Source organism: Microcaecilia unicolor, chromosome 3, assembly GCF_901765095.1.
Source record: "Microcaecilia unicolor chromosome 3, aMicUni1.1, whole genome shotgun sequence".
In the NCBI taxonomy this organism is placed as follows: domain Eukaryota; kingdom Metazoa; phylum Chordata; class Amphibia; order Gymnophiona; family Siphonopidae; genus Microcaecilia; species Microcaecilia unicolor.
The window spans coordinates 349,968,095-349,995,258 of record NC_044033.1 but is presented as its reverse complement, the minus strand read 5'-3'; the positions used below and the strand labels follow the sequence as shown (position 1 = coordinate 349,995,258).

Sequence of the window (27,164 nt, the reverse complement as noted above, 5' to 3'; positions counted from 1 at the left end):
ACTGCCAAAGAGAGGGGAAAAAGAAAGGTTTAATGAGGCGGTGGTGATTTACTGGTTGGGAATCCTGGGTGGTGATTTACAGGGTCTGAATGGGGTGAGAGAGCTGGACTTGAAAAGGTCACCCTATGCTCAGTGTCAAACAACTTCATCCACAGCTGCAGGGGTGCTGCTCTGATACCCAGTTCAAAGCACTGTGCCTGGGCCAACCTTTATGACTGGCTTAAAAAGAACCAGCCACAGTACCAAGTCCCACTGTTAGGCTAGGATTTTCTGGATCTCACTGCGAACTTGTTCTTGTAGTGCTGAATCTGGGATATTCACCTGATAGTTCACAAATTCCAGAGTCAAAATCTGAGAAAGGTTAAATTTCACAGCATTGGTGCCACCCGCACATCAGCTCTACAAAGCTTCCTGTAAGGTTTACAGTCTGCTCATTAAAGGTCACAGTATAGTTTCTCTCTGCCTCTCATTAGGGGTGAGGGTAGCCCTGGAGGTGCAGCACAAAAGAAATGTATAGTGGTGTCTGTTACTTTAAATAGGGTAAAGTAGGATAAAGGACAACAAACATGGCACCTAAAAATAAATATAAAGGGTTCCTGTGGATAAGGGAAGACAGAGTGCAAGGCGTAGACTGGAGCAAATTAGAAAGGCAAAACAGACACGAAAGACAACTTTTAAGTAAAACACTACAGTTCTTTAGTTCAGACAACAGTGTAAAAGGAATATGTAGTTGTTCAAAATCCATGAACTTAGAGCTATTCTTTACACTCCTCTGCCTTATTCTCCCTCCTGGATAGCTCCCAGGTGAGTATCCTCATCTTCTTTTGCCTCCTTATGCTAATGCTGTCCTAAGAGAGACAGTAGCTTTCCCTTCAACCAACCAAAGGTTAAATGCCATAAAGGAATTAATATGCTCTGGACACAAAACTCTTTAATTCCTTCAGTCTCTTTATAAGTGAGGGACAGGGCCAGCCCAAGGGCTACACCCCCACAGAAGCAGCTCGAGGTCTTACCCTCATAGCCCAGCCTCCCCCCTTCCCCCAAGGTCCAGCATCTCATCTCACCTTCCTTTTCAGCGTCCTACACCCCCTTCCCTTCTCCCTGCCAGGCCTGCTGCCACCACTGGCTCCATAACATTGCCTCATTGTAGGCCCAAAGTTGCATTGGACTCAGTGGCAGCACACAGCCAAAGCTATGTGTGGGCCTAGGCCTGTCCACTTTTGGTTCAGGCCTACCACCCAGCAGTGGTGCACTATTGGTGTAGCTGGTGGAGACATCCTCAATTTGCTGAACCCCTGGTATGTAATAACACCATGGTAGTTAGCAGCAACACTCTCAGCCACTGACAATGGCACTCTTTGCATGCTCATTTCTTGTACATGAACTGAGCATGCACAGGGTACCAGTGTCAATAGTCGAGAGCACTGCCACTGACTGCTTAGTGTTCTAATGACCTGAGGGTTCGGTGAGCTGAGGATGTCTTCTTCAGCTGGTGGGGCTTGGGGATCCCCACCAGCTATGGTATTCAATTTTTAAGTTTGGTGGTGATGGTGGAGAGTGGAGAGGAAAAGCGTTGTTCCCACACAATCCACTCCTTGTCCCACTCAAAAATTTCCTGCTATTCTATTGTGGCAACATGCCTTTCAGTACAGGCTCAATATGAAGCATAGCTATGTCCCATCCCTGTCTGATATAGACTTCCTGTTGGACGTTTGGCTGCGGCAGGGCTTCAGTGTGGGTCTCTACGCAGCCCCCCTCCCATTCCACAAACCTAGGTGAAAGCCTAGGCCACCAGGGCCAGCCCTGGTAAGGGGTATACCTCATAGGTGGAGATATGCATTAAGGGGCTCATTCACTCTCCTTCTCATAAGGGCAAGTCTAAAATTAGAGCTCTAAAAATATTTCTGACTGGGAGTATGGGGATGAATCTGGGTGGCGGGTCCCTTTCCACCACAGAACTGAGTCCTTAAGTTGTTCTTGGGTGTCAGATCCCTCCTACAGCCTTGCATGTTAGTCTTTTTCCTCTTTCCCCAACAAATGTTTACCTCTTTCTTGGTTCACATACCCCTTCTGTTACTGGATTCTTTTTTCCTCCTTTCATAAACTTCTCTTTGTCTATGTTCTCCGTTCTTCCTTCTAGCAGCATGCTGCTGGAGCTCACATCAGGTGCACCCCCTGGATGTGCTATACCCCAGCTGTGGGCTCACTCAGTGTCTTTCTTTGGAAAGAAGACCCCAGGACCTGGTGCAATAGGTAGTGGTGGTGGGGTTGCTAGGCAACAGTGTTCACAATGCAATCAAGTTTGTCACTGCTGGAAGTACGACACTAAGGGGTTCTTTTACCAACCTGTGGTAAAAGGGACCTGCACCGTTTTCCCCACACACCAGGGCCCTTTTTACCACAGTGAGTAAAAAGCCCTCCCCCCCTCCCCAAAAAATGGCTACACAGTAAGATAACTCTTACTGTGTGGCAATGTGGCAGGAAGCACTTACCGCTACCTATTGAGGTGGTAGTAAGGTCTCCTGCGGTAACCCGGTGGTAACCATGCAGCATGTGGTGAAGCTCGATTACTGCCGCACTAACCTTTCCGGGGTTTTAATTTTTTTCCCGGAAACGGCACACACTCGACCCGGAACTACCACCAGTGGCCACGTACCGCTATTTCGTAAAAGGGCCCCTCAAAAAACTACTGCTGTAGCACTTAATTTTTTTTTTTAAAAGGGAGACTACTATAAAATGAAGAAATTAGTTATTTAAAAATAAAAACCTACTAGAAGGAGCAGTTACCAGGGTCAAATGTTTGCATGTGTACTGGGTATTATTTAAAAAGGGCACTTGGGGAGCCCATATAGACCATATTCCATGCATTAAAAAAGGTTGAAAGAAGGCCCTGGCTTAATGCTGAGGTGGAAGAGATGGTGAAAATTAAAAAAGCATCTCTCAGAAATTGAAAGCAGACTCCAGTGAAGAAAACGGGGATGAACACAAGCATTGACAAGTTAGATATGAAGAAAAAGTAATAAGGCAGGACACAAGACTTTGAAAAGAAGCTTGCTGTAAAAGCAAAAATTAATACTTAAAGCATTTCCAAGTGCATCCAAAGCAGAAAGCCCATGAGGGATTTGGTTAAGGCTGCTGGATGACCAAAAGGTAAAAGGAGTGCTCGGGGAAGATAAGGTCGTAGCAGAAAACCTATTGTTAAGCCTGGGTTTAAAACGTCTTCCTTTGAGAAGGCCTACTATGACTCATACTAATATAGTATGGACCGTTATACGACTACACATGATGAAGAGGCTTGGAGCCTGACTCTAATATACTACAGTACTAGATTTACCTTTCCTTAACGACTTTACTAAGGTTTACTACTATTACTGTAGTTCTTTTTCTTTTACCTTGCCTCCTTCTTCTCTACTAAGACAGTATACAATGAATTTACTAATCTCTCTTTCTAGGCTGATATTGTACAATGAAATTGTGTAATTTTTGTTTCTTCTAATTTTAATACTGTAAACTGCTGTGTTGGCCTGGCTGAAAGATGGTAAAGAACACTCTCATTAAACTTTGCCTTGATCTTTATTGAGGAGGATGTTGGGGGTCATACCATATCAGAAACCTTCTTTAATGGAGATGATTCGGGGCCAGTAACCACATCATGGAGTCTAGAAGATGTAAGAGATGAAATAGACAAACTCAAGGGCAAGAATTCACCAAGACTGCATAGTAGTCATCCTAGAGGCTTGAAAAAAAACTTGAACATACCTCTTACAAATAATCTGTAACCTATCACTCAACATGATTGGAAGGTGGCCAGTGTAATGCTAAGGGTGATCTGGGAACCTATAAACCATTAAGCTCAACACTGGTGCCTGGCAAAATGGATGAAGCTATGCTAAAAAAAGATGGGTCAATATTCTACACTGCAGCCAGTCTATTTCTTATACACAAGCTATATCTATTCTGTATATTCAGCACCACTGTCTAGCAGTGGCATACCGAGGGTGGGGCAGTGGGGGCAGTCTGCCCCTGGTGCACGCTGCATGTAGCAGCCATGTGCCTTACTTCATGTTCCGGGGCAGGGAACCGGCAGAGCTGACAGCCACGTGACTGCTCCCAGAACCCCCAGGAGGTAAGACAGGGGTGATGCAAAGAGGTTAGGACTTTTCTCAGCAAAGTCTATTTAGGCCTGAAAAACAAAAACACCTGCAACTCCTTACCTGAAGAAAGAAAACAGTCACAAATGAATTTCCTTTAATTAGTGATAAGTAAAAGACTTTTGCATAGAAAAGGTTATTAAGTCATAATAATGCACACAGGGAGAGACCGAGGCCTACACACAGCATTTTTAAAACAAATAGTTAAGGTATGGTAGTTTGCATAATGTTTCACATTCTCCTATGATGTATTGCTTTCTCCACACAGCAGAGATAACTGAATGCATAATACACGCTGTGTCTTCATACAAAATACACCCTCCGTCTTAAAAAACTCCCCCAAAACAAGCCCAATGAAGTCTTTACATACAGTTTCCACACATTGGGGAATTGGTATCTTTGGGAGGAGGAGTGGCCTGGGTATTGGAGAGTGGTTCCTCAGGGCCTATTTACTACATTCATTTTGGTTAGGGAGAAAACCTGTGTCACAAAGTGACAATTGCCTTCTGTGTTTCCAATCAAGCTTTGTGAAACCAGTAAAATCAACATTAACTCTCCAGTGGCAAAAAGTGAGGCCAAGAGAGTAGATATGTCCAACGCAGGCTGCCAGAAGAGCTGCCTTAAAGACCACAAATAGTGGCTAGAAATCTTGCGGCTTCTGGTACTCTCATGGTGGGAGAAAGCGCCTGTACCAGAAACGAGCACAAACAGACATGTCAGAACTGAGATCTGAAAGCCCCAAAAGAGAGAGCTGTCCGCAGGTGGAGGAAGAGCTGCTTGGACATTTCTTAATCCAGGCACCAATGGGATGAGGTTGGCAGTTGGCAGCTCTGTGCATTGACACCAAACTACTGCAGGCAAACCATACTGATGGGGTTATCAGCTGGGAAGACTTACTAGAACCACAGAATCCATCTCCCTGTGATGTCCCACTTTTCTTTGGGGGCAGACATTGGGTGGAGAAGGTCTTTTGCAGGGCATTGTGTGCTCAAGCCCACACAGTCACCTCTTTGTGAATAAATCAATTGCAGAGATCCCTTTAGTCAACATCTGTATCCAGGTGAACTTGTAGGTTATGCCGGTGCTGGGACAAAAGTAATAACTGTTGGTGTTCATAGTTCCATAAGCCCACCCTGGAGGGGCATTACTTCTCCCATGCCAATCCCCAGGTTCTATTAAGGCTGGTTGGATGGACGTGAATATTGATCTCAGTTTTGGAAACAGAAGGTGCCCATCCCTGCCGTGAGAAGTCCGGTGGAAAGCGGCTGGGAACAAATACCCAATCCAGTCCTAGAAAGCCCCCACTTCAGTCCCCCAGGGCCGGTATGGTTTGCTGCTCCCAGTACTACTGCCTTGTCGAGGACTAGAAGCTGCTGACACAGCAAGCTGTGGGCTGAGGGCTGCTGTGGCCGAAGCTGCCATTGCTGCAGCTGCGGCTGGAGGCAGAACAGGAAAGGCACCAGTCAGGGCGAGTGGAAAATTCTGAGCAGCAGTGGCAGCTGCATGCACAGTGGCAGAGAGTGAGAGCAGGGAGGCAGAAAGTGGAGGGACACAGGGGGCCACACTGCCAGCCGAGGGTACACGGAGGGCTGAGTCAGCATGGGCGAAGGTGGCAGTGAGCAAGGTGGAGGCATGTGCTGGTGGCATCTCCGAAGCCACAGAGAGTCTGCAGGGGGCGCTTTCAGATGAAGAGAGTCTGCTCTGCTGTAACAGGGCTGCAGGCAGGTGGTGGAAGGCAGCTGTCCAGTGCTGGGGATGTAGCGAGTGTGGAGGGTGTGCCAGGGAGGACGTCATGGCTACTGCTTCCCTCTGGGAGGCGCAGGTGCTAAGGTGGGAGACAAGCCGCACCCGCAGAGGGTCTGAGGAATCCAGGCCTTCTACTGAGCTCAGATACCTAGCAACCTCTGTCAGGCACTCCCGAAAACCAATGCTCAGGAAATCCATCGCCAAGGAGTGAGCATCAAAGTACCCTGCAGTGGGGAGGAAAAACAAGTACATCACTGCATGTCATGTAAGAGCTAAAGCAATTATTCTGATGCCTCCATTAATACTCTTCAGGCCTGAGAATCGGAACATATCTGCATTACAATCAGCATCATGCAAAAGAGCCCATGTGTTTGCATGTTCCTCCATTTACTGGGGATGGAGCAGACACTTACAGCCAGATGCACTAACTCCACGGAAAGAGCCCTTCCCTTACCGATCCCTTAGTGAATCTGTAAAAAACGGGCATGCATGAAGGAAATCGCATGCAAATGAGCTGCTCGCTGTTAGCTCATTTGCACGCGATTTCCTTCCTAAGGAGGGGAAGCCAGTCGGCCAGCTGAGCATGCGCAGAGCAGCCAAGCGTTATGCTGGCTGCTCTGCGCATGCCAAAGACGGCTTCGTACACACAGACAAGCTGCATGTATAATAGCCGTCAATAAATTGCCGGGCATTTTGTGCAGCAGAGGGAGAGAGCGGGAGAGAGAATTGGGGATCGGGATGTGGAAGTACGCCCAAATCAAAACTATTTGGACGTTCCTTTCGATTATGCCCCTCCAGGTCTCTCTCAGCCAATCACAGCGCATTTAGCTGACACCAGTGACAGCTAAACACGCTGTGATTGGCTGAGAGAGACCTGGAGGGGCATAATCGAAAGGGACATCCAAATAGTTTTGATTTGGATGTCCTTGCATGTCCTGATTCCCAATTCTCTCCGGCGGTGGTCATTTCAGTTTGGGCACCTTAGTCATAAGAAAAACACGTCCAAGAGAAGGACGCCCATCACAAAATCTGAAGAAAAAAACGTCCAAGTGTTCATCAGGGACGTACTTTTTTTTTTGAGTGAAGGATGTCCAAGTGTTAGGCACTTGAAAGGACGTCCCTGACGAGCACTTGGACGTTTTTTTTCTTCCGATTTTTGCGATGGCCGTCCTCCCCTGCGTGGGTCCCGCTTACAGCAGACCCAACGAGAGGTGCAGACCTCCCGTTAGGTTTTCCACGGTGCATGGGGTCGGAAAACGGCTGTGCATCTGCCTTGCATTATAATACTAATTAGCTCATTTGCATTCCGTTTTCGTTAGCAGCTACCATGACAAGAAAATGGCTGGGAGAACCCTTTTGTGCATGTCTTGTTTTACTACTTGCTCGCTAGACTGGCTAGAACTGGTTTAAAAACCACGTTGCTGGCTCGTTAAGTTTAGTGCATCTGGCCCTTAGGAGAAATCCTTCTTCCTCAGAACTTGGTATCTCCAATGTGCCTGGCCATTTTCCACTGTTCCAGTGAAACGTTGGAATATCGATGAACACGGACCAGAATTTATTTTCTTTGGAGCAGTTCCCCATCCACAGCTCCTTGTTCTGCCTGTGCTATGATGCAGAAATATGGATCAAGCCAGTGACTTACCACCACTCACTTTATGGAAACTAGAGGGGAACAATTGGAGCCTTTATAAGCCTGGCACGGTACCACAGCAAAGTAAAATCTAAAGTGACTGCTGCTGTCCACTATTCCTCCCTGCCTAGCCGTGTTGAGGACTGGCCTAAGTCCAGTTATATTGCATATTTCTCCAATATTGAAAACTCTTCATTGGCTTCCTAATAAACAGAAAATTGTTTTTAAAATTCTTGTTAGTTTTCAAGGTGCCAGGGCCTGCGCCAGGAGTCTGTGATTGTCACACAGAAAATGAAGAACTAGAAACAGTATTGTATCTTCCGTGTTTGGTGGGAGAATCATTAGATACAATTGTTGATTACAAGCTGGATTCGCAGCTGTTGATACTTGAAATTGACTACTCTACCAGGAAGGTGTTTGATTCATTTGGTATGGATCTAGACCTATATTTTTTGTGTGACAATCATAGACTTCTGATGCAGGTCCTGTCGCCGAAACACGGTCCATGTCAAGTCAGATTGAAGAACTGCTAATAAAAGATTTCCAGCCTTTCTCATCTACTTCACTGTTGTCTTTGCTTGCTTGCTTTGCGCGGAGTGTGGACTCTTGTTGGCTTTTCCTTCAGTTTTTAAGCGACATAATTGGGTTTCACCTTTGACTGCATCAACTTTGAGAATGTATCAACCTGTTAGAGCCTTGCGTCAACTTTGAGAATGTATCAACTGAACCCAAGCCTCACCAGTGACTTGTATAGGAGCATCAACACCTCCTTTCTTCTGCCAGGTACTCCATTACACGATCCTTCTAGGATTAGGATAGTGGAAAACTAAATAAGATCTTGACAAGAGTCTAACGCAAATCTTTTGGATGCGCCCTCATTCAAAGTTAATAAATTGGACGAATATCGATGTCAACTTTTAAGGTTTGGGGGCTGAAACTATGGAATGATTTGCCAGAGAATATAAGATCCATAACATCTGTAAATCAATTTAAACGAGAGCTAAAGATCTTACTATTTTGTTAAGTATATGGGGATTAAGGGCTTCTTTTACAAAGCCGTGCTAACGATTCTTAAGCGGTAAATGAAAGGAAGCCTGTAGGAATTGAATGGGCTTCCTCTCATTTGCTGCAGAGGAATCACTAGTGCGGCCTTGCAAAAAAAGCCCTAAGTTTTTTTTTCAGTGGCTGTATAACATGATTTATTTTGATTTTGGAGAAATATGGTGATGAATAATTTTACTAAAGAGTTGGGATGGTCAATGCTTATCCGGAGATGTTGAAATAATTTGTGTTTATGTTTGTTTTGTTATTGCTTTTTATTATGCATGTTTATTCATAAGACGCCTAGAACACTGTGAACTGTGCGGGTTATAAATGTTTCAATAAATAAATACTTAGGCAGTCACCTAGGGCAGCAAAGAGCAGCTGCAGTGAAAGCAAAACAATAGATCCTGACAGCCCCACAAACTCAAGGAACCATAAATGCATACTGTTACCCACAGGAAGGATGGTTAATTTTCAAATGCTCGTATATTTGGGTAAAGGGCTTATGGAAGATGCCCTCATTATTATTTTTTTTGTTACATTTGTACCCCACACTTTCCTACTCATTACATACAGGTACTTATTTGTACCTGGGGCAATGAAGGATTAATTGCCCAGAGTCACAAGGACCTGCCTGTGCCTACAATGGGAATTGAACCCAGTTCCCCAGGACCAAAATCCACCACACTAACCACTAGACCACTCCTCCATGTGTGTGCATGTAATATTTAAAAGCATGATGTCTCAGGTGAGAGGCAAATTAGGGGCCTGAAAGTATGAATGGGGCCATAAGGCTGAAAGCTTGCCCTAGGTACCCAATACCCAATACCCTTTAACCAGCCCTAACTATAAGCCTATCAGAGCTTACTGGCACAATCCTTCATGAAATACTAAGGCCTTTCACAGAAATAAAAGCAGAGCAGAGCTGGGGAGACCTATTCTAAGGAGTGGAAGGTTCCGGGGAGTAGAATGCAGCAGGCTGGTCACTCTCTCGGTGCTGCTGGACAGGAGCTTGCTTGATTAATTTAAAAGGACAGGCTTTGGTAGCACAATATGCTACAGCTGTGTTTGTACAAGCAGGCACCAGAGTGGAAATTAAGAACATCAGTGTTTCAGCTCTTTAGAAACCAGAGAACATTATGATACTACTTGCTGTGAACTGTGGGGGTTGTGAAATTCTGCAGCGTGCTTTTCTGTGGTAAGACATCTTTGTCAGCAGCTATGAGCATTGACTGTGGCATGCCACAAGGCTCGCCATTGTCTCCTCATTTCATATTTTTATGCAGCCGCTGGGGAGTTTACATTGAGAGCTGAAAGTAGCCTTCATTCCTTTGGGACCTTAAGTTCTTTCTGAGTAGTTCATACATAGGGTTAGTCTTACCAAAAGGCACTACCATGTTAACCCCTGTTGCTACGCTTTAATGTGTAATTTACTGCAGATCCCCATTTTATACAAAGGGACCTATTTACAAATAAATAGATAGGCTGCAAGTAGTCTAGAATGCAGTGGCTCGGATTATTACCAGCACAAGTGTTACAGGTAGGGGGGGATGGGCCTGGGTCCACCTGGCTGAAGTGCACTGCGGTACCCACTAAAAGTGCTCCAGGGACCTGCATACACGCAGGCCTCTAGGACTTGTTACTGCTGTATAACATTGGCACACCAGTTTACACCTGAAGACTAATCTCTCCGAAAACGTCCTTTATTGGAATAAGCATGCTTACTCACAGTTAACTGCAGATCAGAGGTTGTGCCCCACTGGAAACGAGTCTCCCTGGTACCGAAATTAGCAGTAGGTCAGAGCTGGCAGAATGCTGTACAATGCCCTCTTTCAGCCACATTCAAGGGAAGAACTAAGTTCTGTAACGTGGCTAACACGTGAAAGGGATCTAAAACTGGCTTACAAAAAATGGCCACTACCTCATGAACTACCGGAAACAAAACTGGACACACTCTGACCCAGTAGGCAGGGGGAAAAGCACCATGGGAGAACAGCCTACCAACTACCAACATCATGAGACTGTAAGACATGCTAATGAAATCACGGAGCCCAATACCCTACACCCACCACAATGCAATGCTGATGTGACCCTGTAGTGCACCCGAGAGCCACATCAGAGCCAGGGAAAGGCTGTCAGAGGATAGAACACATTCTGCTGTCATGGAGGTGGGTACGGCATTTGAGGCTGGCATAGAGGCTGGAAAAAAAGTTTTTAAAGTGGGGTTTTTTTGGTGGGAGGGGAGGTCATCCCCGATTCTCTCCAGTGGTCATCTGGGCAGTTGGGGCACTTTTTTGGGACTTGTTCGTGAAAAAAAAGGGTCCAAAAAAAGTGACCCAAAATATTTTTTCGATTGTCAACTAAAGACGCCCATCTCTCCTCGGCTGATAACCACACCCCAGTCCCGCCTCCACCACGCCTCCGACATGCCCTGGTCAACTTTATTCGTTTCCGCGATGGAGTACAGTTGGAAACGCCCAAATCGGCTTTCGATTATACCGATTTGGGCGCCTTTGCCAGAAACACGCCATCTCCCGATTTGGGTCGAAATATAGGCGTTTTTCTCTTTCGATTATAAGCTGGATAGTGTGGCAAGGGCTGAATTGTCAAGTGGCCCAGCATAATCCGAGCCACTGCATTCTAGACTACTTGCAGCCTATCTATTTATTTGTAAATAGGTCCCTTTGTATAAAATGGGGATCTGCAGTAAATTACACATTAAAGCGTAGCAACAGGGGTTAACATGGTAGTGCCTTTTGGCAAGCCACTGTACCCACATGTAGGTGCCCCCTTCACCCCTAAGAGCTATGGTAGTGTTGTACATTTGTGGGTAGTGGGTTTTGGGGGAGGGGTGTTGGGTGCTCAGCACCCGTGGTAAGGGAGGTATGCATTTGGGAGCTTTTTCTGAAGTCCACTGCACTGACTTAGGGTGCCCAGCTGGTGTCCTGACATCAGGAGGGCCAGTGTACTACGAATACTGGCCCCTCCCATGACCAAATAGCTCGGATTAGGACGTTTTTTGTTTCCATTATCGCTAAACAAAACAAACGCCCAGCTCAAAAACGTCCATTTTTTCGAAAATACGGTTCGGTCCGCCCCTTCACGGACCCGTTCTCGGAGATAAATGCCCATGGAGATAGGTGTTTGCATTCGATTATGCCCCTCCACATATACTGGCTGCCAATTACTTTCTGTGCAACATTTAAACTTTTCACACCAACTTTTAGGATCATGAGTAAAACAGTCTGATATATTTGAAAAATAAATTGAAGTGGTATGCTCCTTCGTGCCAGTTGAGACTAAGGCCTCTGTTTACTAACAGGCTCATTTTCAAAAGAGATAGATGTCCAAAAAGTGAAATAAGTCAGCATCTGGACATCTATCTCACAGAAATGTCCAAATCAGTATTATCAAAACCTCTTTTTGGATGTCTTTCTCTGAAGTCCGTCCAAATCTCAAGGGGGTGTGCTCAAGGCGGGACTTGGGCATTCCTAAGACAGGGACGTCTTTCAGCAATAATGGAACAAAACAAAGACGTCCAAGACTAAAACTTAGATGTTTTGAGCTAGACCTGTTTTTATAGTGACTAGCTGTAGTGGGAATTGAACCCACTTCCCCAGAATCAAAATCTGCTGTACTAGCCACTAGGCTACTCCTCTATTCCACACAAGAGATGCCCCAAATGACCAGATGACCACTGGAGGGACTCGGGGATCACCTCCCCTTACTCCCCCAAATCACAAAACATTTTTCCAAACAGCGCTTTCAAAAGGAAAAGAGAGATTTTTTTTTTTGTAGAAAATGACCTTTCCTGTTCTGATTTTGGAAGTTTTACAAAAAACGTCCAAATTCAGACTTAGATGTCATATCCAAAAATGCTCCTTGTGCATTTGACTTGCCCAAAGACACAAGGAGCAGCAGTGGGAACTGAACCCATGTTGCCAGGATCAAAGGCTGCTGCACTAACCATTAAGCCACTCCTCCTCTGTTTTGAATGTCTTGCATTTGGACGTTTTTTGTTTGAAAATGGACAAAAAAAAAAAAAAAGGACGTCCAAATCACAAAGATGTCCAAATCACAGGACGTCCTTGGTATTTTCAAAACGAAAGATTGACGTCCTTCTTTTTTCAAAAATGACCTTCTTCCCGCCTCCAAATTTGGATGTCTTTGTAAAATGTCGAAATTCCGACTTAGACGTTTCTTTCGAAAATGCTCCTCTAAGGCACTTTAGCATTTTTAATGTACCTACAATTAGACTGCACACTAACCGTGTAGGTGCCTATAGGGATAGTGTAGGCACATACATGGTTAAGGCACGTTAAAAACACTAACGTGCCTATAACGCGGCTTAGTAAACAGGGCCCTAAGTCAACAGGCCTTACTGCATGTTCTGACTGCTTGGGAGATTTGGAGGGCTTGCTTGAGAGTGAGGGCTTTCTCTGTGATAGTTTCTCAGTTTTGGAACGTTTTATCTTTGGAGATTCTCGAGGAGTAAAATTAGCTTTCCTTTCATAGGAAGACATGGATTTCTCCTTTGTCTTAATTACTAACCCTTGCATGCAACTTTCTTTGTGTCTGATGTTGTGCTCAGTGAGTTTTTTGTAGCTTATGTGTGCATGGAAATTTGATTGCCCTTGAGGCTGAAGGCTGCTGTGGATTGATGTTTGGGGCTTGGCTTGAAATTGATGGGGTGGTTGATGGATCAGGTATTACATGCTCTTCATATGGTGAAATACTGATGTGCCGATTACACTGTTTGGTTGTGGATCTTGTATCTGGTTAATTATTATTACCAATATGTTTTCTTCTCTAAGGTATTGTGCACATTGTTTTCTTTACTTACTTGTTTTATAATGCTGTAATTGTTGGATGGTTTTATGTTATTTTTTAAATTTTTAGTTATTTTTTTTACTAGTTTTGTATTCCACTTTGGGTGTTTTTTATGACAAAAGCTGAGAAAGCGGTTTATAATATTCATTACATCAGATAATTACATCCTACACAAGCTTCATGAGTGCAGTGTGGTTAAAAATAAAACACTAGACATTCCCAGGATGATCACAATATATTACCAAAATATATTCAGTTCATCGATCCATAACAAATTTTTGAAATAAGAAAGTTTTAAACAACTTTCTAAATAATGTATAATGTGTTATTCGTCTCAGAAACTTTGTAACATAGTAAGTGGCAGCAGATAAAGACCTGAACGGTCCATCCAGTCTGCCTAACAGTCACATTCATTATCAATCCATGAGTAAATCAACCATGAATGTGATATTATATACTTTCTTTGGCGTTTTTGGGACGTAGACTGTAGAAGTCCACCCAGCTCTATCATTATGTTCCACCTACCGGAGTTATCAAAACCCACTCCAGCCTATCCAAATCCATCTTGTCATTTGAGGGACCCAGACCATAAAAGTCTGCCCAGCACTGTCCTTGGTTCTAGCTATTGAAATTGCCTTTGAAGCCCTTTCCAGCTTATCCTAAACCAGATTGCCATATACAGACACAGACCTACAAAGAGTGCCTGGCACCAACCTTAATTCTTCACAGCTGGAGTAGCCATCCAAGTGTCACTCACACATCCATCCCTTGCAGCCATTTAAGATTTTTTGTTAAATTTATTTTTGTTTTCTACCATCTATTTTCTAAATAGAGTTCCTCTGTGTTCATCCCACGCCTTTTCGAATTCCGTCACTGTTTTTGTCTCTACTACCACCCTCAGGAGGGCATTCCAGGCATCGACCACCCTCTCCATGAAAAAGAATTTCCTGACATTACTCCTAAGTCTACCATCCTGCTGCCTCAGCTCATGTCCTCTAGTTTTATCATTCCCCTTCTCTGGAAGAGATTGGTTTCTATATTAATACCTTTCAAGTCTTTAAACGTCTGTAACATATCTCCCCTGTCCCTTCTTTCCTCTAGTCTACAGCACAGCTTAGTAAACAGGGCCCTAAATATTAAGCGTGCTGCTATATTTTGTAATGTTTACAACTTTTTCCAAACAGCATTTTTTAGAATGTCGACTGCCGATGACTAGATTAGACTCGCATATTCAATGCTATTCAGGCATTGGCACAGAATATCCAGGTGTTTAATGGAGCCGGATACAGCCGATATCCAGTGCTATACCCAGTCCACACATGCCTAATTCTATCTGGGTGCCAACACTGAAACTTTATGCCCTGACTCTGCCTGAAAACCGTTCTGGCATTGACAAAATATTGACAACACAAGAGAGGCAGTCATGATCCACAGAATGTAGTCTGAAGAGATTAAATTAAGATATACTTTTATTAAAATTGCCCGATGTGGCCACATTTTGCCAATGGCAGACTGCTTCAGGGGCAGCAACTAAAGGGGAGTTTAAAAATCACACTTCTCCTTAGTGAATATTCACTGGAAGAAGGGCCATGGCTAGTGCCAGCATTCTTTGCCTTCAGTAAGAACATAAGAAGATAAGCGTTGCCATACTGGGACAGACCAAAAGGTCCATCAAGCTCAGTATCCTGTTTCTAACAGTGGCCAATCCAGGTCACAAGTACCAGCAAGATTCCAAAAGACTAAAACCAGATTTTAAGCTGCTTATCCTAGAAATAAGCAGTGGATGGTTTATGGACTTATCTTTTAGGAAATTATTCAAACCTTTCCAAACCCTGCTAAGCTAACTGCTTTCATCACATTCTCTGGCAATGAATTCCAAAGTTTAATTACATGTTGAGTGAAGAAATATTTTCTCTGATTTGTTTTACATTTACTACTTAGTAGTTTCATTGCGTGCCCACTAATCCTATTATTTTTGGAAAGCGTAAACAAGTGATTTACATCTACCCATTCCACTCCATTCAGTATTTTATAGACCTCTATCCTCAGTTGTCTTTTCTCCAAGCTGAAGAGCCCTAGTCGCTTTAGCCTTTCCTCACAGGGAAGTCGTCCCAACCCCTTTATAATTTTTGATGGCCTTCTCTGTGATTTTTAATTTTCTCTTTAGTTGCTGCCCCTGAATCAGCCTGTCATTAGTGAAACGTGGCCATATCAGGCAATTTTAATAAAAGTATATTTTAGTTTAATCTCATTGATCCATTATTGCCCAAATGCCATGGCAGGTAGAGCCAGTGGCGTAGGAAGGGGGGGCGGTGGGGCTGTCCGCCACGGGTGCACGCCGCTGGGGGGGTGTCGACTTCACTGGTTCACTTCTTTCTCTGCCCCAGAACAGGTTACTTCCTGTTCTGGGGCAGAGAGAGCAGGGAACCAGCGGAGCCGGCGTAGCTCCCAGCGACGTGCACTCGGGGCGGAGTGGCCTCCCGCCTGCCCTCTTTGGTAAGAATACGCTCTGGGGGGGGGGGGGCTCGCGCGCCGGGGGGGGGGGGGGTGCGCTGTGGCGAACCGACCCGGGTGTCAGCCGCCCTCGCTACGGCACTGGGTAGAGCAGATATTCAGTATTACTGTCCAGTTAAGTACCCCTGAATATCTACTCTAGGGCCAGCCTGATTTAACAGGGCAGAAACCTCTTCTGCCCGCTGAAATTATTTTAAATATCAACACCACAATAAATAAAAAAAACTACACGCATAAAGGCAGGAAGAACAGCCTGTAGATTAAAGCATCCTGGCTCCATTTACAAGAAAGCCTTTCAAATAGTTGCCTTGACAGTCCAGGGGCTTAACAGCAAAAGAACAACCCTGTACTTGAGTATCATCTGCTTAGTAACTTTATAAAGCTTTTATGACAGGCTGTGTTACTTAGCAGCAAACTGAAAACACTTGTCCTGCCATGCCTTCTATTTGGAAGGAGGGGGAGGGGAGAAAAGCCTTAAATGAAAAGAGTGAGTTCCCATGTGTAAGGTAACTCAACCTGCAGAGCAGGGACAGGGGAGTGATTTTGGTTACTAATAATGCGGGGAGGCTGCTTCCTGAGAAAAGGAATCCCTGCATCTTAATTCCAAGCTATCTTCCTTAAGCAGTGGTTGCCAGCTTACACACATTTCACTGCTCCTGGAACTCCTCGCCCAGGAAGGGTGCTTCAGTATACAGTCTGACTCTCACTACTTAACTACCATTGCTACTGTTTCCAAGATTTGATCCAAGACAGCAGGACTTTTGCTCAAAATTATTTTTATGGCAGCTAAAACACCAGGACTTGGAGATGTGGGTTGGGGACACTGACGTTCTCCTCCCTTTGCAACTGTCTTGCAATCCTCTGCTCCTGTCTCAAGGCTCTCCCATCTCTTGCCTCTGAGATTTTTTTTGTCCAGCACTTTTCTCCTACTCTTTTTTGGGCTTCTTCCAGCTCAAGCAGACCCAGATGCTATTGGGCTATGGAGCCCTGAACCTTCATTCACAAATACTTTCGACTCCTGACTTGTCACTTTTATCTTATCCTTGTGTCCTTCTGTCTGTCCTTCCCTTATCCTTATTGATCCTGTCTGTTTGTCCTGATTTAGATTGTAAGCTCTTTTGAGCAGGGACTGTCTTTCTTCATGTTCAATTGTAAAGTGCTGCGTATGACTGGTAGCGCTATAGAAGTGATTTGTAGTAGTAGTAGTAGTAAATACCCAGGGATTTTTCTCCTATTCTACAACCTCCTCCAGTCTAACTGATAAAGTGACTGTTCTTGGGTAGGGATCAGAGAGTCCCAATCCAGAAAAGCATCCTCAGAGCTCCCACCCTGCCCACTGTGACATGGACAATCATGGGAGACAATAGCTAGGGCACAATTTTGCCATCCATGCCACCCCTGTGCCTTGTGTGACCACACATAGCTTGATACACCCCAGTCACTAGGTGTCACTACTGAGCAATGGCCAGGGCTCTTCCCCATCGAGAAAAGCCAGAATTCTCCATCAGCACCCAGGATACTACCAAACTGGCCCAGAAAAGCATACACAGACAAAACTATGGCTTAAGCATCTCCTTATTACAAATGAAATTATTCTCCTTAGTAAGCTGCAGACCTGACCTGACGAGCTACAGCAATAGTTCCCAAACCTGCCCGAGAATCCAACAGCTAACTGGGTGTTTATGATATCCACACCAAGTAAGCATTAGATAAATCTCTGTATAATAGACGTAGTGCATGGAAACATCTCATGCACATTCCTTGTGGATATCCAGAACGCATGATTAGCTGTGGGAGCAAAAGTAAAGGTTATAAAACCACTGAGCTATAAGGAGATACTGGTCTTGCTCGTTTTCTTCAGCTAGGTATGATAAGTTGTAAATAACTTGGAAGCACAGCGTGACAATTCTGCTATCAGTTCCTTCCTCATAGACAAACCTACACAGATATATCTACCATATTGCTTCCTTCCTCAGCACCGGTCATCCACCATTTACAACCAGAATTTTGGTCAGTGTTAATATTACCCTCTTAATAGTGTTTTTTCTTTTTTTTCCCCATTAGATGGCCAGTACCGAATAGAATCCACAACGCACCTCTCTTTCTGGGCTCTCTAGCTTCCTTTTTTGGGTCTTGCTCATAGGTCTCCTCTGGTTTTTGCCTTAATATATTTCTGTACATGATATACACCTATCTGCCATCAGGGCTGACAAAGCCTTGTTACCTGGGCTATCTCTACCATATACCTATCCCAATACACTGGAAACAGATCGGGTGCTGCTGGGGAGTGCATTCATTCTAGTGAATCCAGAAAAAAGCTGTAGGTAGAGAAACTAGAATCTCATTGAAAAATGCCAATGTTTCACTAGAAGGGAGGGACTCACTTAAAAGGGCTGGACGGGATATGGTAGTTGTTGGATGTCACCTAAGCATGACAATTCTCCTTTCCATTTATCACCTTGATCACAGGTTTTGGACATGGCACCCTCAGCTGATCTATGTTACAGTATCTCCTCCCAACTGATCTGTCTGCATCTCTGATGACTGCATCCTCTGTTTATTACAACCGTTCGTTTTCTACCAGACCTGTAGGAGGGGGTACTATAATTAAATCAGCACAGTTAAAATTGATAGAGGAGCTTTTCAAAAAGCGTAAGCATGAATATTCTGCCTAGAAGTAAAAAAAAAAAAAAAAAAATTCAGGCTACAAAGAGGGAGCTGATGATCAACCAAACCCGAAAACCAATACTGTGCCTTCTACCTGCAGTAAAGTGTACATTAATAGAGCTGACCCAGTAACCAGATTATGCCGTGCCTCTGATTTCATTTAGGCATGGGTTGGAAAGCTGAGAATAAATGCTGGCTCCTAGAGTGAGACAGCAGCTCATGCACCTCTCTTGGCATCCAGCTCTGAACCACTGATTAGCTGTGCTCCAAACACATCCAAATCTATGACCCTCAGCGCAATGTCCCACCACAGCAGCAGCCAGAAGCACCATGACCTGCCAACAACTTGCAATCAATGATTGTCTCAGTCTGTGGCTGTTCTTAAGTGTCTCGGTGCCCTAACTAAAAGAGCCACTTAACCTCCTACTCTCTGCCAGTGTGAATAGCACAGCAAAAGGGAATTCCTGCAGCTTTAAGAGCAGAGGAAACACATAAGCGAGTGGCAGGTTCTCCTTCTCCTTCTGAGAGTCCCAGACAGGAAGTCAGGTTTGCTGCAGCATGTAGGCAGTCCACCCTTCCTGCTTATGTTTGTCTGTTTGTTTTGTCTCCCTGCACTAGTCTCGGGGCTGTCTCTCTGTCTTGTACTGGAAACTGGTAACCTCAAACAAATCCACAGCTTGGACTGTCAGCACATGAAATCTTCACTCCCACAGTGTTATAAAAGCAAACACAAGCCCAGGGTCAAGTGCTTATTTTGTGCCAGTGGCTCTTTCCCACGAGTTCAAGCCTGCTATTAGCATGGATTTCCCACTCCTTTAATATGGCGCTGCCTAGCACAGGGTCGGAGGCCTGTTTGCTGAAATCTCTCCCCAGCATTAAAAGGACAGAGAGAGAGAGAGAGAGAGAAAAACAGCGAGTGTGTCTTACCTTTTCCTCCCGTTGCCTGGAGCATCTTCAGATGATCCACTGTCATTTGCAATATCTCTGCTTTTTCTAATTTTGCAGATCCCTGGGAGACAAAGGCATAAACTGTAACAGTCCCACAAGGGCTGCAGGCTCTAATTTGCTGCCCTTCCCAAGCCCCATTCATTCTAGGCTAATGGTTTCCAGTTCCCACAGCTCTCTTAACATTCTCAGCCTCATTCCTTCAGTCACTGGTGGCCCTTTGTTTTAAGTGCGTTTTAGTTCTTTGAAGTTTAGTAACATTTCCTGTTGTTAAGTTTATGCAACACACAGCAGGTACGAGTAAGGCAGTGGATATTCGCTTCTGGTCCCTAAGGGCCACATATGAGCCTGGTTTTCAGGATATTCCTAATAAATATTCATGAGATAGATTTGCACACAGCATGATAGTGTGCATGTAAATATAATCTCGTGCACAGTTATGTATGGTTACTAGTATTATGCACTTGATTTAAAGTTGAATAATTGAATAAATTTGTTTTGCTTATATTTAGAAAGCAGTTGTTAAATTCTTAGAACTGTTATCATTAGTCAAAAGATTATTAATTGATCATAACAGGACATTAAATGACACTCCAGATTGAGGGTGCACATTTATTAGGGATATCCTGAAAACCCAAACCATTTGCAACCCTCAGCATCGGAAGTGAAAACCGCTACCTCTTGTCATCCCCAACTCACGTAACACTCCCCAGCATGGTTCTGTGAGTGATTTGTGTGGAGATCAGTCCAAACCCCTCCCACATATTTGTGGCAAAGCAGAACACATGTGTCCTGGTGAACTGGATGGTTTAAGGACTGATCCCTGTGGTAGTGGCGAGAGGTGGGGGTTGAAAAAAAAAGTGAGAGAAGAGCGGAGAAAGGTTTCTGGTTCACACCACATGTGAAAGTGAAGAAATAAGAAACCTGAGGGGAGAGGAGGTACCCTGTGCCAATCTAGATATCCATGCCAGCCATATTACAAAGAAATCCAGGGGACAAATTTTTAAAAAATGTTCCCTGTACTGTTTCTTTAAACATGTTTCAGTTGAGTTATACATACAGCCATTAAAATTCTCCTTGCTCTTTGTTTCATCCTGAATGGAGAGTTTGAATATTTAACATGTGTAAAATGCCTCCTGTTTTGCCAGTCCCCATAGACTGTTATACTAATACTGATACGAACTCCGTACGGACAGCAGGAACATGGAATCAAACCCCTCAGAGAAGAGCTTTAAAAATGAATCTAGAATGGGGTGGGGGCTGAAAGCAACAGAGTCAAGACCCAGGCCACCTGATAGGCTGAGTAGTTAACTTGATACTGCTGCATTAGGGATGGGTCAGTAACATGGGAACTGTCCTGTCTCCCTTTCCCAAAATAAAAGCCCAGCACCTTTCCCTAACTTCTTTTTTAGGAAATGCAACATTCTAAACCAATTTTTCTCAAGCTGACCCTGAAGTACCTCCTAGCCAGCCTGGATTTTGTAATATCCACAGTGTATATGTGTAGAAGATTCGCATACAATGGAGTACTCCAGGGTCGGCTTAAGAAGCAGGGTTGTAACCAGAGGTGGACATGTTCCATTCACCAGACTGATAAAGCTGGCTGCATATTGTCCAACGTTTCTTGAAATGTGAGTAGAATGCCACTTTTCAGAAAATCAGCAAAAGAAGCAGTTAATATGAAACGATTACACGGTCTCCCAACAGAATTAGAAATCAGATCAGGCAATGGGTACCAAACTTTTAATACAGATCAGTTCTGCAACTCTGGTAAGTATGTTACCATTTCTGGGGAAAATCATGAGTAATGTTGCGGATCCAAAATGTTGAGACTGGCTGATTTTTGTGTCATGGGTCCAAAATATCAAAACTGAGTTAATGAGTTCCATACTTAGCAGCCCTTTTACTAAAGGGCGTTAGAATCTGGCATTAGTGCATCTTTACATAGTAAATACTAAAGATTTGCACACTCCATCCAGTCTTGCCCAAGAAGGTGGCCAGAGTTGAATCTGGCACTTTGCACAGGGTTCACCTTCTTCATGATTAAACACTGGTATATCAGGTGCTCATTTTCAAAGCACATAGACTTACAACGTTACGTGTATAGTAACCGATGTAACTTTGCAAGTTTATATGCTTTGAAAATGAGCCTCCACATCTCTATCTCCCTCTACCAAGTTTGGGGCACAGCCTGAAGAAGTGTGCCTGGCCCTGGACCTACTCCCCAACTAGCGGAGCTGCTGTTCAAGCCCACTCCAGCCTCTTTTTTTGCCATTTCCGGGACCCAGACTGTAGAAGTTTGCCTGGCATTGGTCGTAGTTTCCAACCTCTGAAGCTGCAGTCTGAGCTCGGCCCCCAGGAGCCAACTTTTCAAAATTATTGGGGGTGCTAAGCCCAGTGGAAATAATCCTTCCTTGGACACGTACAAGGAATTTTCTCAATATTGGGGGTGGTGAAGCACCAACAGAGTCGGCTCCTAGCTATGAGATCATTTAAATTTAGCTTTAATTGGACGTTCCCAAGTACTAAGCCCAGATTCAATGAGCCAGTATTTAGGGCTTTTTAATATTTATATGTTTTTGCAGGTAACACACTAATTTTTCTATTACGTAGCAGGACTTGCAAAAAAAAAAAAAATGCAGGAGCACTTACAGACCCTATTTTGGAGGTACTAAGGGGGAGATTGTATATATGGCACCTAAAAAAAAAATTGACGCAGAAATCAGTGCTGACTAGGCGTATTCTATAAGCGGCACCTAGAATTATTTATTTATTTTATTTATTGTGTTTGTACCCCACATTTTCCCACCTATTTGCAGGATCAATGTGGCTTACACAGTACCGTCAAAGGCGTTTGCCCATTCGGTGGATAACAAATACAAAGTTGTATAGTGATCATATGAGATATAAGTGGAGGGTCGGAATGGATGAAGATTGCGTGATGTCCTGTTCGATCATAGTCATGCTGTGTTGGTAGGTGAAGAGGGTTATGTGGGGTAGGCCTTTTAGTGATTTCCTGAAGATCAAATGGTCATGGATTATTTTCACAGTTTTTGGGAGCCCATTCCATAGTTGTGCACTTATGTAAGAGAAGCCAGCTGCATAAGTTGATTTGTATTTCAGTCCTTTGCAATTTGGGTAGTGTAGGTTTAGGTAGGATCTTGATGATCTGACTTTGTTTCTTATTGGTAAGTCTATGAGGTCTGTCATGTATTCATGTTAGGTGCAGTATACAGAATATGCTTAGTTGGCATCCTAGCACCTAAAACTATGCACATCCATTTATACCAATGAAAATGTGGCGTAATTCCTGGCACACAGATTTAGGCATACTAGGCCATATTCTCTAACTACGCATGTAAATTTCGGAATGCCCATAAAATGTCTATTTCCCCCACCCATAATCATACCCCTTTTTGCCTGCGCACATTAGAAGTTAGGCTAACTGCATTGCAGAATGCGCGTAAATTCTAATTAGTGCTCATTATTGCTTGTTAAGAGCTGTTATCAAGCTTGTTAAGCCAATTAAGTTTTGTGTATTGTTATAGAATACGCATGGATTTGGGCACGGATCTCTAGGCACGCTATATAGAATCTGGGGGAGGAGGGGGTAAGTGCTCCCACATTAACTTAGTGTTAGCCAGTCAGGGCCGGATTCTATAAATTGTGCTCAAACATGGATGCCGATTCCTGCAGCCAAGCTTAAGTGCCAAGACTTATGCCTGCCTGGTATAAATGCCGGTGTCCAAGTTGTGCACAGTTATAGATTACTGGGTCAGCGTGCCCAATTGTTTTGGAATGCTCATGCCCCCTCCCATGACTACATCCTCTTTTGAGTTATGCGCTATGGAAGTTAAGGGGGCTGCCTTATAGAACAGATGCGTACACAAATTCCAATGGGTGCCAATGAACTTCAAATAATTGGCCGTCAGCACCCAGTCACTGATGTTATAAGCTTCTTATTCAATTAATTTGTGCGTGCATCTTGCGAGTGCGCTCAAATTTGGGAGCCATAGATAAAATCCAGGGGTTAGCGCGTGTTAATGTGAATGCTGGTAACACTTCCATGCTCGTTCTGTGCCCAAGACACAACCCCTCCAAAAAAAAACCCCAAAACATACAAATATATATATATGTATATAACATACGGTTAGTGTGTGGAAAGAATTATATTACCGCAAAACACATTAGTAAAAGGGTCCCTTTGTTATCTAGTCTACAATTTTCTAACCTCTTGCTGTGTAACAAATCGATTGCTCCAATAGATTAATTAAAACCTCATTTTTTGTTTCTAATGATGTTAGTCATGTTTTCCCAGAGATGGTCACATATCTGTGTATGTATATATAGTAGACATAGACATAACTGCCATCATTTACAAGTATGATACCCAATTTTAAGAGCCCAAATAAAACAAGAAAAATGATCATCATTTGAAGGCTTGGTTCTAAGACTAACATTAAACAAAAGTGACGCGGAGTTTTTAAAACTCCATGGCTGCGGTGTAGAGGTGTTGTCCCTGCTCTGGCCATGTCCCCATACATTGCCAGTCTGTATAACTGCCTCTCCTTTTCTCAATGGAAAGCTGGGCCACAGACACAGGCTTTCTCAAGGAGAGTGACTAACAGCTCAGAACTGCATCCTGCTGGGAGATGTCCAAAGCACTTTGTGGGATTGTCTCTCTGTGTTTGTGGCTTTCATCAAGTAAACATCACAATGGGACAAAACAGTCCTGTCTCTTGGTTTTGTTTTGTCTCTGGTCAATACAATCCTGTCCAGACCACACTGCAATGCTTAATGAACAGGGTCTGCTGTGACACCACATATGACCAAAGGGTAGAACGTTTTTAAAATTCTTTTTAATGTAACTACATGAGACTTTTAGCTCCTCTATACTCAAAAATAAAAAGTGCATCCATTTAATATGTTGCTTAGCTTTTATTAATTATATCTTGATCAGCTAGCAGCTGAAATTTTGTGAATTTATTAAAGCTTAGACTCCCGTGTGATAAGCCAACATGGGTGCAAAAATTGAATTCCTCATCAAACCCCGCTATTCTGTGCCTATTTCAGAAATGACTTCATAGCTTAAGGTCTATCATTTACAGCAAGCAGGTTGTGATGATAACATCTTGAAACTGAGTGTCCTCTGTCTGTACAGCCCTCTCTCAGGCAGGCTATTTCCAAAAGAGCTTCCATGCAAAATATTTAGGACATAATCCTTAAGCCTAAATCACAGAAATCTGCACATTATGACAAAGGAAACTGTAAAATGCTCCGTTTGCCTCTATTTTTGCTTTGTTTCTTTTAACCAAACCACTCCTGGAATTTATATAGAGGGAACAGGACGACTCCAAAATAACCCCAAGGGAGAAAAGAAAAGAATAGAAAGGATGTTTTTCCCCCTCCCCACTTCAAGAAGGATTAGAGGTCTGCAAAAGTTTTGCCACAACAAAGCTGGTTTCTGGAAATGCCTACTCCGTGCCAGCCAAGGATGCATGCAATAACGTTTTAATGGGTTTAAAGCAGGGGAGGCGTGCAATGCAAGAGAGAGGAGCTTACTTGTTTCTCAAAGGCGGTTGGCACCAGTCGCCTCAGCTCAGACAGGCTGTGATTGATGCGATCCCGGCGCCTCTTCTCTATGATCTGTGAAGAAGAAGGGACCGTGATGAAAACCGGGGCGGGCACAGCCACTGAAGCTGCACGAGCTGGCTGGGGAAAGGCAACTCACCCCACGTCTCTTCTTCCGGGCCAGGACCTGCGAGCTGGTGGTCGGGGAGCTGGATCGGATCATAGAGCCGCTGCTCTGCCTAGGGAGAGAGAGAAGGCAGATCAGGTGCTGTACAGCCCCCCCCCCCAAGGGGAGAAAGTTACTCTCGAGTCTTGCTCTAGATTTAGCCAAGAAATCAACCCAGACATTTTCAAAGGCGGGGAAAGAAATCAGAGCAGCACGCTGATCTTACTCATTTTTCTTCCCTGGACTGCCTGCCTACGGTCTTCTGTTTGCACCTCGCCTTTTTCTCACATTATTTTGGCGTATGGGGCAGTGTACGTTTGGCAGAGAGCAAGAACGTGTGGTCGGGGAGACCTTTCAGTTACCAACCTTTTACTGGCACGTGTGCCACTTTAAACTTGACTGTACTTTCTAAAACTAACTTTGTTTATATTTCCAGTAAAAACATCAAGAAATGCAAAAGGCAAATGGTTTTGATTAATAACAGCACTATCGGTGAACCATAAACAGAAAGCAATTTTAATACCAATCGTGGCCGAGTCTTAATGGCGAGTTTTGATAGCAGCTACCTAGAATTGACCTACTACAATTCAAACCTTCATTATACTCACTTCAGAAACAATCTAAGTAATAATCCGTCACGGAAACAGGACATCTAGAACCCCGAGTTCACAAATTGAAGGCACGTAAAATAAAATATGTGAACCAACCTAAGCATTTATTTTTTCAACAGAGAAAACTAAATGGCTAATCTAGTATCCCTTGAGCTACTACTGAAAAAGTGTGAGCAAAAATCCAAATAAATAAATAAATAAACACAGACTCACGCCAGTGCACCGATAGTTATCATGGGAAATCAGTTTTTCAAATTTAAGACTGTGATAACACTGAAGTTCACTGTACGGAATAATATAATTAAAGGGCTCTTTCCTTGTACAAAATATCTTGAGTGAGAAGTGTTAACCAGTTTGCCATCATTCATTCGTGGACTAGTGCTGTCTGATTTTAAACCAGACAGACTGTGCCTCTGGCAAACCGGGGCCGACAAGAAGATACAGAAGAGATTCCCATGAACAAGAAATGAGTCACACTGTCCAACGCTGACAAGTGACACAAACCTCTTGGCTAAAGCAGTCAGAGGTCCTTTAAAATGACTTTTTGCTTTCTGCTCTCCAAAAACACCACCCTGTTCAGGGAACTAACTGTGGGAAGGGCAAAAAAAAAAAGAAAAGAGAAGCGTGTGGATCGATGCTCTCAACCCACAGACCCTCTCCCCAATGACTCTTGTGTCCATGATCGATCCATCCATCCATTGTGCTGCCACTTCCACAATCAACACCGGCCGCCGCGGACTTGGCACTAAGCACCCCCATTCCTTCCCTTCCCACAGCCCGCTAGAAAACGCGCGCTGGTCTCACCCCGAGTAGTTGTTCTCGCTGCCCACATCGATGGTCTCGTCCAAGTCACTGTCGGAGCCAAGGTCCTCGCAGGTGCGCTTCATGGCGGAGCTTAGCCCGCACTGCCGCAACCCTTTCCCACGCCGCCGCCCTGCCTCTAGAGCCTGGGCAACGCCCCCCCCAACACGCCCCCGCCCACCCAGCGTGAAACCACGCCCACTCGAACCTAAGCCGTAAACCCTGCGAGCCCCGAAAAAAAGTTCCGCCCACTGAGGAGGGGTGTGGCAATGGCAGACGCCGGGACCGCCCCTTTTTGCTCGCAGAGCTTTTTGATTGGTTGGGGGCGGTGTCTGGGTGCCGGAGCAGAATCTCCGCGGGGCAGGCGTGGAAGCGTGGGAAAGCACCTGGTAAAGGGGGAGGTGGTGTGAGGCGAATCCGGGGCCAGAGAGAGGGCGACGGAGGGGAACGTGTGCATTTCACTGGTCTGGTCTGAAGCCGAGTTGTGT

At 44.3% G+C, this 27,164-nt stretch overlaps 1 protein-coding gene across 1 annotated transcript; it reads right to left on the bottom strand.

The window, feature by feature from the left end:
• Window positions 1-4,267: 4,267 nt before the first annotated feature.
• HEY2 (hes related family bHLH transcription factor with YRPW motif 2) lies at window positions 4,268-26,768 on the bottom strand. The gene is made up of 5 exons (XM_030195515.1): window positions 26,680-26,768; window positions 25,259-25,337; window positions 25,090-25,173; window positions 19,510-19,591; window positions 4,268-6,121 (listed from the first exon to the last, which is right to left on the bottom strand). Exons 1-5 carry the CDS (start codon window positions 26,760-26,762, stop codon window positions 5,442-5,444), a joined length of 1,008 nt encoding a protein of 335 aa, XP_030051375.1. The 5' UTR covers window positions 26,763-26,768; the 3' UTR covers window positions 4,268-5,441.
• Window positions 26,769-27,164: the final 396 nt, after the last annotated feature.

What these genes read in the sequence shown, in the direction of transcription:
- HEY2 (XM_030195515.1), bottom strand. Translation starts at nt 26,762, where the DNA reads ATGAAGCGCACCTGCGAGGACCTTGGCTCCGACAGTGACTTGGACGAG. An exon ending in AGCGAGAACAACTACTCGGG is followed by an intron (nt 25,338 to 26,679) that starts GTGAGACCAGCG and finishes CTCTCTCCCTAG; the next exon opens with GCAGAGCAGCGGCTCTATGA. An exon ending in CCCGGAAGAAGAGACGTGGG is followed by an intron (nt 25,174 to 25,258) that starts GTGAGTTGCCTT and finishes TCTTCTTCACAG; the next exon opens with ATCATAGAGAAGAGGCGCCG.